Raw genomic sequence first — 15,508 nt, forward strand, 5'->3', positions numbered from 1 at the left:
GTTTTGTCCAAATCCGTCCATAACTTTTTGAGATATCCTGCTATTTATCGTTTTTGGCCCAATCTCCCAATGGTGAAGAATCACTTAGGAAATTAAATAATTCTCGTATCCGAATTCATATTCAGATCTTCACCAAAATCAAATCGATTCGTTCTTGTCACACCCCCAACCTGTCCACCAAGTTTCTTCTAAATCCGTCCATAATGTTTTGAGATATCCTGCTATTTATCGTTTTTGGCCCAATCTCCCAATGGTGAAGCATCACTGTAAAAACTTGACTAGCCGGATCCGAATCCGGATCTTCACCAAAATCTAATCGTTTCGTCCTTGTCACATACACTACCTCTCTGTGAAATTTAGTCCGAATCCGTGCACATCTTTTTGAGATATGTTGTTCACAGACAGACGAACAAACAAACAGACAGACAGGGGTGAAACATAACCTCCATCCACATTTGGTGGCAGAGGTAATTACACAAAAAACGATTATAAAACAAATATATATCCCCATGTTCTTGAGGTAACGAAAATGTCTGACTTGGTGATCCACAATCTGTAACTGCCTCCACGATCCAAAACACTGCCCCCATGCTCCGTAACACTGCCCCTCGATTTTGCCCCCACAATCGGTTACACTGCCCCCACGATCCGTAACGCTGCCCTCACGATCCACAACACTGAACCTCGATCCTGCCCCTACAATCGGTAACACTGCCCCCACGATCCAAAACACTGCCCCCACGATCCAAAACACTGCACCCATGATTTGTAATACTGCCCCCACAATCAGTAACATTGCCCCATCTATCCGTAACACTGCCCCCATGATCCATAACACTGCCATCATCCCTAACACTGCCCCCATCATCCCTAACACTGCCCCCATCATCCCTAACACTGCCCCCATCATCCGTAACACGGCCCCTTCGATCCATAACACTGCCCCCATGACCCATGACACTGCCCCCATGATCTGTAACACTGCCCCCACGATCAGTAACACTGCCCCCACGATCAGTAACACTGCCCCCACGATCAGTAACACTGCCCCCACAATCAGTAACACTGCCCCCACAATCAGTAACACTGCCCCCCCTCCGTAACACTGCCCCCACAATCTGTAACACTGTCCCCAGAATCCGTAACACTGCCCCCCACAATCCGTAACACTGCCCCCACAACCCGTAACACTGCCCCCACAACCTGTAACACTGCCCCCATAATCCGTAACACTGCCCCCACAATCCGTAACACTGCCCCCACAATCTGTAACGCTGCCCCTACAATCCGTAACACTGCCCCCACAATCCGTAACACTGCCCCCACAATCTGTAACACTGCCCCCACAATCCGTAACACTGCCCCCACAATCCATAACACTGCCCACACAATCCGTAACACTGCCCCCGCAATCCGTAACACTGCCCACACAATCCGTAACACTGCCCCCGCAATCCGTAACACTGCCCCCACAATCCGTAACACTGCCCCCGCAATCCGTAACACTGCCCCCGCAATCAGTAACACTGCCCCCACAATCCGTAACACTGCCCCCGCAATCCGTAACACTGCCCCCGCAATCCGTAACACTGCCCCCGCAATCAGTAACACTGCCCCCACAATCCGTAACACTGCCCCCGCAATCCGTAACACTGCCCCCACAATCCGTAACACTGCCCCCGCAATCCGTAACACTGCCCCCACAATCAGTAACTGCCCCCTTAATTCGTGGAACCATTTGCATGAATGCCTCAAACGTATGATTACCTTTACTTTGAGTTGTTATTTATGAAATGTTCAGTCACGTGTGTAATTGTTGGAACCCATCTGTGGATCGGTCCCATCGGCCGATGGGTCTGACCCGTTTGCGGATCCGCAGATGGGCGACCCATCTGTGGATGCACGAGAAATGACAATGCAGACCCATCGGCCGATGGGTCTGCGCCATCTGCGGATGTGTTGTTCACCTTGAAGGAATGTGTATGCATCAATGATGGATGAGTATGTTTATTTGAACCTAAAAATAAGCAATTGATGTCATAAATGTTTATAAAGCAGTCCGTGACATGTGGTTTGTCGATAAGATAAAAATAAGATAATGTCGCTCCATTTAAAAACGCTGGTCTACTTCGCTGGTGGCACTGGCAGACTCAGCTCTCCATTGTTTATATAGCAATTCCTGGCATGCCTTAATCACCCCAAAGCTAAATATGAAGGTGTGGCTTCGTAATCGGGGCATTGTCAATTATATAAACACAATAACGCATTATGTGATTCTATGAGGCCCTCAGTGTGATTCTATGAGGCCCTATGTGATTCTATGAGGCCCTCAGCGATGGGTCTGACCCGTTTGCGGATCCACAGATGGGTTCCAACATAATCAATTGGCAGAGCGGAGAGTGAGGAGTGAATTGAGTGGAGATATTAAACGGACACAGGTATGGTGGGGCAAAGGACCTTTTCCCGTGCTTGTAAATCATTGCAAAATGGGGTTAGAATGAATAAAAAATGAAAATCGACCTGAAAACCTGATATAACATCAAAGAATGGGTTATCATGGCAGCACCAGGACTCCGGGAAGCGGAACGCATTTCCTTGTCTCACGGCAGGCCGATTCATTCACTGCGATGGAGTGAAGACCTCGCATGGATGGGCTCAGGTTCTCCGCCAAGGAAACCTTCACGATTTGTGGGAGAACCGATCCAATGGAACCATAAGTGACTCGTTTGCCCCATGGACTGGTTCACTGTGTCCGTGCTGGAATTGCTTGAACGTCCCATTCCCCGCCTAAATTCCACCCTCCATGGTTATAGATTGTATAATAGTTATGGATTGTGTAGTTATGGATTGTATGGTTATGGATTGTATAGTTATGGATTTTATAGTTATGGATTGTGTAGTTATGGATTGTATGGTTATGGATTGTATAGTTATGGATTTTATAGTTATGGATTGTATGGTTGTGGATTGTATAGTTATGGATTGTATAGTTATGGATTGTATAGTTATGGATTGTATAGTTATGGATTGTATAGTTATGGATTGTATGGTTGTGGATTGTATAGTTATGGATTGTATAGTTGTGTATTGTGTAGTTGTGGATTGTATAGTTATGGATTGTATAGTTATGGATTGTATAGTGTTACGGATTCCTCACCGCCGCTTTTGTGGTTTTCACCCACTTGACATATTTCTGATATTAGGTACTATTATTATTCTCAAAAGGTTCATTATTCAGGAACAGCTATCTAAAGTTAAAAAGGTTAACTTAAAATGATACAGGAAACCGAACCGGAAGGAGGAGGTGAAGAGGAAGAGGCGGCGCGAGCAAAGTTGGAGAAGACGCGTGACGTCAAGGCTCCATAGCGAGCCTGGTCTACCGAAAGTCACGAGTGAATTTTGAGTTCCTTGAAGGGACATCCGGCGATAGGAATTATCGCTGGAGTGGAAAATCTGCGTGGTCAGATTTGGGCACTGAGATTTCGACGAATCCTCGCCTAGTCGCATCGGCTCAAGTAAGAGCCGTCGGCCATTTTGAACGCCGCGCTTCAGACACCTACAAAGGTTTTGCCTCGCGTCATCTTCACCCCAACATCCTACCGTTTGTCAGGGATGTGTGTGCGCGACCGTTTCGTCTCCAATTACGTTGCGGTTCGCTGAGTGAGCGGTGAAGGTGCCCCTCTGAAGGGCGCCGTTGTACAGTTTCGGCGGGGCGATCACCATTGTCAACTGTACGCGATTCGAATATCGACTGGAGTGCGAGATTCGGGCTTCGACTGAATATCGTTTTAGCGACCGCTGGAGCGAATCACATTCGCCTTGGAAAAGGTTATAGAGACATTGAGGAGTGTCCGTTTCACTCGCTGGGAGCGCAGTGAGTTATCCGACTTTATTGATGGTATATAGAGTGCACTCTTAATTGCCATTTGTTGTACCGTTATTCCTGTGATTTTCAATATACTAGGGCGTGCCCGCACGTACGTGCTTGCCCGTACGTGCTTGCCCGTACGTGCGTGCAAAAAAACATGCGTGCAAACAACAACAACAAAAAAAAACTTTGAAACCACGTGGCAGTAACGACCACAGAACCCCCCCCCCCCTCTATTTACATGAAATGGTTTGGTCCATTCGCAAAGCCAAAGAGAACCCCCCCCCTCTATTTACATGAAATGGTTTGGTCTATTCGCAAAGCCAAAGCGAACGGCTTGCGAGTACGGTGACCATACCTTGGGAACCACTTGTCCGATTAATTTCAAACCTTGAAAAGGCACATCCTCGGGTCCCCAGCAATATACCTGGCAAGTTTCAAGTATATCGGACCGGTAGTTGTCGAGAAACAGCGGTCGCATACAGACACACAGAGATTACTGGAATTATAGATAGATTATTTGTTCATTTATAATCATTGGTGTGGTTTCACTATTGCTTTCTAACACAGAGCAACATATTTTTCTGCCGTGGCTCCTCTCGAAGTTCGGAGGTGTACCGAGACCAAGAGATCGCAGAGGAACACGTAACAATAGTTATAGATTGTATAGTTGTGTATTGTATAGTTGTGTATTGTATAGTTATGGATTGTATAGTTATGGATTGTATAGTTATGGATTGTATTGTTATACATTGTATCGTTATGGATTGTATAATTATGGATTGTATGGTTATGGATTGTATGGTTATGGATATTATGGTCATGGATTGTATAGTTGTGTATTGTATCGTTATAGATTGTATAGTTATAGATTATATAGTTATGGATTGTATAGTTATGGATTGTATAGTTATGGATTGTATAGTTATGGATTGTATAGTTATGGATTGTATAGTTATGGATTGTATGCTTATGGATTGTATTGTTATGGATTGTATGGTTATGGATTGTATGGTTATGGATAGTATAGTTATGGATTGTATAGTTATGGATTATATAGTTATTGATTGTATAGTTATGGATTGTATAGTTATGGATTGTATAGTTATGGATTGTATGGTTATGGATTGTATGGTTATGGATTGTATGGTTATGGATATTATGGTCATGGATTGTATAATTGTGTATTGTATAGTTGTGTATTGTATAGTTATGGATTGTATAGTTATAGATTGTATAGTTATGGATTGTGTAGTTATGGATTGTATAGTTATGGATTGTATGGTTATGGATTGTATAGTTATGGATTGTATAGTTGTGTAAAAGCGCTATACAAAATAAATGAATTATTATTATTATTGTATAGTTATGGATTGTATAGTTATAGATTGTATAGTTATGGATTGTATAGTTATAGATTGTATAGTTATGGATTGTGTCGTTATGGATTGTATAATTATGGATTGTATGTTATGGATTCTATGGTTATGGATTGTATGGTTATGGATTGTGTGGTTATGGATTGTATGGTTATGGATTGTATGGTCATGGATTGTATAGTTATGTATTGTATAGTTGTGTATTGTATAGTTGTGTATTGTATCGTTATAGATTGTATAGTTATGGATTGTATTGTTATAGATTGTATAGTTATGGATTGTATGGTTATGGATTGTATGGTTATGGATTGTATGGTTATGGATTGTATGGTTATGGATTGTATGGTCATGGATTGTATCGTTATGTATTGTATAGTTGTGTATTGTATCGTTATAGATTGTATAGTTATGGATTTTATAGTTATGGATTGTATGGTTATGGATTGTATGGTTATGGATTGTATAGTTATGGATTGTATGGTTATGGATTGTGTGGTTATGGATTGTATGGTCATGTATTGTATAGTTATGGATTGTATAGTTATGGATTGTATAGTTATGGATTGTATAGTTATAGATTGTATGGTTATGGATTGTATGGTTATGGATTGTATGGTTATGGATTGTATGGTTATGGATTGTATGGTTATGGATTGTATGGTTATGGATTGTATGGTCATGGATTGTATAGTTGTGTATTGTATCGTTATAGATTGTATAGTTATGGATTGTATTGTTATAGATTTTATAGTTATGGATTGTATGGTTATGGATTGTATAGTTATGGATTGTATGGTTATGGATTGTGTGGTTATGGATTGTATGGTTATGGATTGTGTGGTTATGGATTGTATGGTTATGGATTGTATAGTTATGGATTGTATGGTAATGGATTGTGTGGTTATGGATTGTATGGTCATGTATTGTATAGTTATGGATTGTATAGTTATGGATTGTATAGTTATGGATTGTATAGTTATAGATTGTATGGTTATGGATATTATGGTCATGGATAGTATGGTTATATATCGATTGATGGCGTCTCAGCGCTTCCATTCTACTGGCCATTCGGCCCAACGCAACCGTGTCACACCCTTCATTTAAGCATTTGCAAAGGTCGGTTGATCTCCCATCGGGAGCGAACGGATATCCAGTTCGGTACCGAGATAGTGTCTCCTAAAAAACCCAATGGGGGCAGGAAAACGTATTTTTCCACCTGGCCTAGTTTCTGCAAGCAATGTTTGTGACGATCGATAAAGCTTGTAACTCTTCCACGTGACCTATTCCTTTTGCAAAGCGCAGCGTCCGATACGTAACGGTAAATGAGCAGGAATTTCCCCCCTACTGCACATATTGTTTGGAAATTAATTAGTAAGGATCAGGCGCCAGGGCCACACAATTAGCGACGGTGCTCGGATCCAACGGGAGATGCCAAGACCCCGCAGGAGGGCGCGTGGGAGTCGGTCCTCCCGCCGTGAGCGTCCACACATCGTGTCGCAGCGCAGGTGAACCTTTCGGGGGAGAAGGGGTGGGGCCGCGGCAGGGTAGCGAATGGCGGGGGCTTAATCGATGAATCATCTTGGAAACTTGAGCACAAACCGACTGTATATCTACCTATTACTGTTGTTCATGCTTCTTCGGACGGACGCGTTGCATCTCGCGAGCTTTTGCACCCTACACCTGTTTACCTAGATCCTACGTCATACATACAGGTACGATAATGCTTTGTGGAGCGCAGCGTCCAATTAATATGGAGGTTTTGAGAGTATGAAAAAGATCATTCGCACAAAATGTCCCGAAAGCGCCTTGTTGCATGTAAAGCGAACGAGCTGCGATTAAGGCGGCTATCCCGTGAACGCGCACTCTCAGACCCAGCCCTCGCGCCCTCCTCGCCCAGAAGCCGCTGCCCCCACTACCCACACTACACCTAGGTGGTTCCGTTCCGCAGGAGCCCGAGTCGTGAGGTCACCGTGAGATATCGGGACGAGCTTTGCCCACAAGGCCCGGAGGAAGTGACGCCGCGCATTGCTCCGATATTCCCGCCACCTGCGCCGCGCCCACACGGACATCATTGCGCAACTGTTTACCTTTGACAGAAGCAACACCTCTGGATCTCTAATATGAGGAGGTCATCTTGGAGGGGTTCGTGATTTCACCCCCTAAAGGACTCGTCCATACTGCCTTCTGGGAATGTTTTTGCCCACCTGACGGCGGTTGAGTTACATATCCAGGACGAGGTCATTTTAAATCTCGGTCCGACCCCAAACCTTGGGACCGGTTCCTCCAGGCGAAAAGGCCCCAGGGCTGGCTGTGCATCCGTCGCATTGCCTCGATCGCAGAGCCGCGGGAATGGCCAATCCATTCCTGGAGATCGTGGGAAAGTTCAAGAGCCACCGACTGGGAGGGCGCGCGGACCGCCACGACGGCAGGTACCATGGGAAGGTGGCGAGCGTCTCCTCTCCGAGGATCCCGCCCGTCAGCCTCGGCGCAGGTAAGGCGGCCATGCACGTGTGTGACACTCGCTTCGCCGTTAAAAGGTGCAACACCGAGCGAGTCTTTGTTGTGCTGCGCCAGGTGCACGATTAATAATTGCGAACGAGTTTCTTGGCGCGTTAATTGAGCCGATTAACGGCGGCGGCGACACGTCTCGCGCTCCTGAGTCAACAGCAAAATGTTTCCCAATCAGTGTCGAACAGACCGTTTGCTAAGCGACGTCGCTACACTCGCTACACCTTATCGGTTTTCTGTGCAATGAACGCGAAAATAGATTGCAATTCATTTTGTGTATTGTTTCTACGTACTCTTTCTCTCGATAGTACAAGGAGTGCATTAACTGCACCCATCATATATGTATTACTTAACCACACCATCATGGGTGATGTGTGTATCGCCGAAACGCACCATCATGTGTTTATTATTTACTGGGCCATGCATGTGTCATCTAAGCATACTATCATGGCTGTATAGTCAAAACATGCCATCTTGGTTGTATACGCTAACGGCGCCAGCAGGCATGCATCGTCGAAACGTGCCATCATGTGTGTATCGTCGAAACGTGCCATCATGTGTGTATCGTCCAAACGTGCCATCATGTGTGTATCGTCTTTAAACAAGAATGTATCAATTGAATGCAGGTTTATTAGCAACAACGATGAACAATCAATCTGCAAGACAAAGAAAGCGATGGTAGATATTAGAATAAGATAATAGATACAGAATATGCAAATAACAATGCGCAGTATTACACAAGATGAGAACGCAATAGAGAACAGCACCATACAAGAGTTGTCTATCTCCCTTTCCCAAAAACGTTCAATTGTGACACAGAATAGAACGAAACTGGAGACCGAGAAAAAGGATCACATGAGTTTATAATTGATGTTCTTCTGAATTGAATCGGGCTGGTGGTTTGATAATCCGCTTCGGGCGGCCCGTCACCACCCGATCAATCGTCAGAGTCCTCTGAGGGCAGTTCGTAATTTCCTGGTCCATTGTGGGAGTCTCCGGTGGGTGGTTCACTATCGCCCTGTCCGACGCCGGAGTCCCCTCCAGCTGGTCCATCATCACCCGAACCGTCAAGGGGGCAGAAATAGGCAGTGACCGTGGAGGTGTGGCGGTGGTCTGCACATGTGGTTGGTTAGCGACTCTCGCAGGTGGTGTCATCGCGGTGGTGGAGCGGAGTGTCTGTGATGGTAAGCCCGGCGCAATGACATGTTGGGGTTCACCCTTCTGGGGAGTGGTAACAGGATTGAGACAGACTCTTGGAGCGGCGATGGGTTGGGTACCAGACATTAAGTATTTCGGAACGATTGGCATAACACTTGGCATAACGGTTGGCAGCATGCCACTTTTGCCAGTCGTAGTGGGAGTTGTCATGCTGAAAGGCGTAAAACGTCGCAGGAACTTACGATTCCGGAGAGTGATTCTTCCGGAGCCATCCACCTTGACAACGTATTGATCGAATTGTTTTACCTCAATCACGGTTCCGGTCCGGTCCCATTTTCGTGGTTCCAGGCCGGTCTGGTTCTGGATCCGGACATGGTCCCCGACGGCCAGTGGAGGTAGTTTTGTCGTGTGTTCAGAGAGTCTTTCGATCTCCCTGGCATGCCGAATGCGCAAAGCTTCCTCACGATTGTTGCGTGTTTCCCGCCAGGTGTCCGATGGCAAGTATCTGCCTGGGATGATGGGTATGAAGTCCTTGACTGGCCTCTTGAAGATGATCATGGCTGGAGACAACCTAGTGTCCTGATCCGGTGCATTCCGGTACTGGAGTATTGCACGTTGGAACCGATCAGTGTCTAGTTCACCATTGGAACCAGTGTTATCGGTGATCAATCTTTTCGATGTTTTGACTGCGATCTCGGCACGACAGTTGCTGTGTGGGAAGGCAGTGGATGACAACCGATGGTTAACGCCCCACCGACGCAAGAAGTCTTGGGTGTCATGTGCCGTGAATTCTGGCCCACAGTCAGATGCCAATTCGTCGGGGATACCATAAGTGGCGAAGTTCGACCGCAGACATTTCACTAGGCCTTGTGCCCCGCCAGTTGTTAGCTGAATGATTGGCCAATTAGAGTAACGATCAACGGTGACCAAATAACTCCGACCCTTGTGATGAAAGTAATCTGAACAAACGTACTGGAAAGGGTAGGCAGGTTCAGCTGAGGCTGTAGGTGGAGCGCTTGGTTGCGATGGGGCCATCCGATTGCAGTGTGAGCAGCGATTGCGCATCTCATGAATCTGGGGAGTGATTCCAGGCCAAAAGATCGAGCTGCTGGCTCGGGTGGTCATAGCCGTGACTCCTTGGTGAGCAGCATGAAGATTCTCAAGGACAAGCTTCCGTAGCTTCGGTGGGATGATAATCCTCCCCTTGTAGACCACTATGCCATCAATAGTGTAGAGGTGTTCACGGAAGGGAAAGTATTCCAAAATGGACACAGGGAAATCGTCCCGACTGGCAGGTAGACCCTGCTCAATAGAATTGAGTAACTGCAGCATCTGAGTGTCACTTGCTGTTTCGTCCCGAACATCGTCCCAAGTGACGGACCGCACAGAATCGAGTGTCTTGATGGCTGCCATAGAAATAGCCATTTCCATGCCAGTGTCGTCATCTGTGGTCCACAGCCCAGTCAAGGTGTGCTGTCTTAGTGTAGTCGATGTGGCCACATCCATAATGGAGGAAATGTCATCCACCAGTGGCAGTCGTTCCGATGGTCTGGCACCCGACGGATGTCGTGAAATCGCATCTGGTACGCAGTGTCGTTTTCCCGGGATGTGGATAATTCGGAAACGATATGCTAGGGTCCTTTCTTTCAAGTTGGCAAGCCGCGTGTTATGGATGTCCTCTAATCGTCTGTCACCAAGAAGCTTGATTAAGGGCTTGTGATCGACGGCAATAATCAGGTTCTTGCATCCCAACACAAAATACTTTACTTTTTCCAGGCTGTCCGCCACTGCTAGAGCTTCACCCTCTATCGGAGCATAGCGCGACTCCGCTGCATGGGTGAAGCGGCCTCCAGCAAGGGTGATTTTCCAGCCATCGGGGCAGCACTGTGGGGTTTCACCAGGGCATCTGCAGTGTTTTTGGAGGAGCCAGAAGCCAATCCCATCCTTCGACCAGTCAGTTGCGAGACATGTTGTCCGTTCCTTGTCAAAGATCCGGACCCCATTTGCGACTTCAGATATGATGAGTCGTTTTGATTCTTCGAATAGGGATTGTAGTGTTGCATCCCAGTAGAAGGGGGTGCATGGTTTTAGGAGGTCCCGAAAAGGTCGCATCCTCTCGGTCATGCTGAAGCAGTATGTTACCTGATTGACTAGCCCAAACCAGGAGCGAATGTCAGTAATTGTTTTTGGTGTGGGGAAGTCCTGTATCGCTTGGAGATACCTTTGGCATGGTCGTACACTGTCCATGGTGATCTCGAATCCAGCGAATTCGACCGTGTCCTGACCAAAATGGAATTTCGTCGGATTTTGCGTAATCCCATTACGGCCGCACAGGTCGAGCCAGTTGCATGCCTGAAAAAAGCTCTCTTCCAATGTGTCGCTCCACATGATGGTATCATCAATACATTTGGACTTGTTTTTGAAGTCCGATACAATTTCGTCAAATCGTCTGGAGTATCCATCACCTGAAGCGATGTAACCTTGGGGAGTGGTGCAGTAACGGTATCGGCCCCATGGTGTGATGAACGTTGTCAGATGGCGGTCACATTCTCTGATTGGAACGCTGTGATAGCCATTCCAGGCGTCTGTTACCGTCTTTTTGGTGTTATGTGGCACCGCCATTGCTTGATGGAAGGGTGACTGGGTGTGGTGGGTCTCACGTGTGCAGTGCGCATTCAGTGGTTGCAGATCAACTGTCCTCCGTGGGGTCCCATCCTTCTTTGGACAGACGACCATTCTGCTGCACCATGTCACTGGTTCACCAATTGGCACCGGTTCCAGGACCCCTAACCTGATGTCGCGATCGATACCAGCCTTGACTTCTGCCTGCCAGTGTAAGGGGACAGGCACTGGGGTGTGCACCGCTTTTGGTGTTGCCTCGGGGTCAACCATCAGTGTGAGAGGCGGACCTTCCATGTGGGGTAGTGGCTGGTGTTCGCAGACATTGAATGTGCTGCTTTTGTAGTACTCCAGTAGCCATTTCTCCAGCCTCTCTCGGTTCTCGTCAGTGGCCGGAAATGGGATAGATGTAGGCAGTGTAGGGGGAAGCGATCTTTCCGGGCAGTTACAATTTGCATCGATAACTGCTGCCACTGCAGCACCAACTGTGTTGGATTCGCCAATGGTTGGGAAGCTACTAGACACGAGGCCTAGATCGACGCATGCTTCACGACTGAGATACATGTTCCGTGTGTCAGGTGAGATGTAGCAGATTTGTCGGGTTTCAATAATGTCGCCATTGGCTGTGCGACCAGACAGGTGTAGGAGCATGGCGCCGATAATCCGGACCCTTCCACTGTTAACAGCATTCATCTTCAGGTTGACAGGTAACAGGTCTTCATTACGCAGCCCGAGTTTGTGGAAAATATTAAGTCCTGTGAGGCAGCTTTGACAGCCAGTGTCGGCCATGGCCTGGAGCCTGGCCGATTTTGGTCGGGATGACAGTGGCTGGCCGAAATGGTCATAAGATTCCTTATCGATCCGTGCTATGAGTTTTATGTACGGCTGTGGTTGAGACTTCTTCTTGGTCCAGCCAGAGAGGTGGTCAAATATATGGTGGTCGAGGTGTAGTGGAGTTGACAAGGTGGCCATGGCCCTTTTAATTTGCGGCTTCCAAATGGCCGTTTCTCGTTCCGTGACAGAGCAGAGGAGATCGTGGACCTGGCTGCTTTCTTCCACATCATGAGCATCCATTGATTTGTCCGTAGGTTTGTTGTCCGCCTTTTTCGTGCCTCCCCGGCAGACATGTGCAAAATGGCCGCGAGTGGCGCATTTACTGCATGTTTTCCCGTAGGCATTGCAGAATTGACGCCTTTGGTCGATGTTCGGCTGTTTGCCATGACCAGTTTTGCCGCAATAACTACAAATGGCCACCTGCTTGTCGGTAGTGATCAGGGCTCTTTTGTTCTTCCAGTTTTTGTATTGGCTTGCGCCATGAGCACCTTCACTATCGAGCAAGGCATTCTGGGAACGTTTCCCTGCTTCCTTGGCCTCGACGAAAATGAGAACTTCCTCCAAGCTCATGTTCTGATTTTGATCGCCGAGAATGTCCTGTTGTATATCTTGATCGGCGAGTCCCCGACATAGGACATCGCGAACCATGTCCTTGGTGTAGTTGACATCAGTAGGGGGATTGCATGAGCATACAACAGAAAACTTGCAGATCTCAGCTTGACCAGCCAGACGGGCTGCGTAGGTACGAATTGGTTCTTCTCGGTCCTGTCGCATGTTGTGGAGGTTTACGCGGGACACCATGGTATTCTCCTCTCGGACAGCAAGGGACCGAATGGCTTGTAGTATAGCTGCCTCGTCCTTGATTTCAATGCGTGGGTTGCTGCGGTGGAGGTCACGTCGTAGATTATCATCACAACATTCAAGGAGTTGAACGCGAACATCATTGCCGATTATCTGGGTCGCTGCCTTGTAACCATCCCATCTTCTGGTGAAATATTGCCAATCTTCGCTGGTACCGCCGGTTTGGATACGAGGACGGCTGACTTTGTCCGGTTTGGCTGGTGCAATGGACGTGTGAGTCATGGCGTGGATGGAGAGCTGGATAGCAGCAACGGCATTGTCAGTGCTGTCAGTAACGTAGACACAGCTCGGGAAGGGGCAGACTGCAGCAGGCATCTTCAGATGAGTTGATTGTTCATAAACAAGAATGTATCAATTGAATGCAGGTTTATTAGCAACAACGATGAACAATCAATCTGCAAGACAAAGAAAGCGATGGTAGATATTAGAATAAGATAATAGATACAGAATATGCAAATAACAATGCGCAGTATTACACAAGATGAGAACGCAATAGAGAACAGCACCATACAAGAGTTGTCTAGTCTTAACGTGCCATCATGTGTGAATCGTCTTAACGTGCCATCATGTGTGTATCGTCTAAACGTGCCATCATGTGTGTATTGTCTAAACGTGCCATCATGTGTGTATCGTCGAAACGTGCCATCATGTGTGTATCGTCTAAACATGCCATCATGTGTGTATCGTCGAACTCTGCCATCTTGCATGTATCGCCTAAACATGCCATCATGTGTATATCGTCGAAACGTGCCATCATGTGTGTATCGTCTAAACATGCCATCATGTGTGTTTCGTCGAAGTCTGCCATCTTGCATGTATCGCCTAAACATGCCATCATGTGTGTATCGTCGAAACGTGCCATCATGTGTGTATCGTCTAAACGTGCCATCATGTGTGTATCGTCTTAACGTGCCATCATGTGTGAATCGTCTTAACGTGCCATCATGTGTGTATCGTCTAAACGTGCCATCATGTGTGTATTGTCCAAACGTGCCATCATGTGTGTATCGTCGAAACGTGCCATCATGTGTGTATCGTCTAAACATGCCATCATGTGTGTATCGTCGAACTCTGCCATCTTGCATGTATCGCCTAATCATGCCATCATGTGTGTATCGTCGAAATGCGCCATCTTGCATGCATCGTCTAAACGTGCCATCATGTGTGTATCGTCGAAACGTGCCATCATGTGTGTATTGTCTAAACGTGCCATCATGCATGTATCGTCGAAACGTGCCATCATGCATTTATCGTCTAAACGTGCCATCTTGCATGTATCTTCTAAACGTGCCATCATGCATGTATCCTCTAAACGTGCCATCATGTGTGTATCGGCTAACTCTGCCATCATGCATGTATCGTCTAAACGTGCCACCATGTGTGTATCGTCTAAATGTGCCATCTTGCGTGTATCCTCTAAACGTGCCATCATGTGTGTATCGTCTAACTCTGCCATGATGCATGTATTGTCTAAATGTGCCATCATGTGTGTATCGTCTAAACGTGCCATCTTGCATGTATCCTCAAAACGTGCCATAATGTGTGTATCGTCTAACTCTTCCATCTTGCATGTATCCTCGAAACGTGCCATCTTGCAGGTATCGTCTGAACATGCCATCAGGCATGTATCGTCAAAACATGCCATCTTGGTTGTATATGCTAACGGCGCCATCATGCATGTATCGTATAAACATGCCATCATGTGTGTATCGTCGAAACGTGCCATCATGCATGCATCGTCTAAACATGCCATCATGTGTGTGTCGTTTAACTCTGCCATTATGCATACATTGTCTAAACATGCCATCATATGTGTATCGTCTAAACGTGCCATCTTGCATGTATCCTCTAAACGTGCCATCATGTGTGTATCGTCTAAACGTGCCATCATGTGTGTATCGTCTAAACGTGCCATCATGTGTGTATCGTCTAAACGTGCCATCATGTGTGTATCGTCTAAACGTGCCATCATGTGTGTATCGTCTATACATGCCATCATGTGTGTATTGTCGAACTGTACCATATTGCATGTATCGCCTAAACATGCCATCATGTGTGTATCGTCGAAATGCGCCATCTTGCATGCATCGTCTAAACGTGCCATCATGTGTGTATCGTCTAAACGTGCCATCATGTGTGTATCGTCTAAACGTGCCATCATGCATGCATCGTCGAAACGTGCCATCTTGCATGTATCTTCTCAACATGCCATCATGCATGTATCCTCTAAACGTGCCATCATGTGTGTATCGTCTAACTCTGCCATCATGCATGTATCGTC

General features: G+C 46.6%; 2 protein-coding genes across 2 annotated transcripts in view; both read left to right on the forward strand.

Annotated features, from left to right (window-relative positions):
• Nucleotides 1-15,508, forward strand: part of LOC144892601 (uncharacterized) — a 1,198,808-nt gene that overhangs the window by 852,781 nt on the left and 330,519 nt on the right. The window lies entirely within an intron of this gene.
• The window catches only part of LOC137429749 (voltage-dependent L-type calcium channel subunit alpha-1D), a 519,508-nt gene continuing 511,317 nt past the window's right edge, over nt 7,318-15,508 (forward strand). The window contains exon 1 of the mRNA XM_078779833.1: nt 7,318-7,738. Within this exon, the coding sequence (XP_078635959.1) occupies nt 7,597-7,738 (142 nt within the window). The 5' untranslated portion in view covers nt 7,318-7,596. The remainder of the gene's footprint in view (nt 7,739-15,508) is intronic.

Source organism: Myxine glutinosa, chromosome 6 (genome assembly GCF_964187855.1).
Source record: "Myxine glutinosa chromosome 6, kmMyxGlut1.1, whole genome shotgun sequence".
In the NCBI taxonomy this organism is placed as follows: domain Eukaryota; kingdom Metazoa; phylum Chordata; class Myxini; order Myxiniformes; family Myxinidae; genus Myxine; species Myxine glutinosa.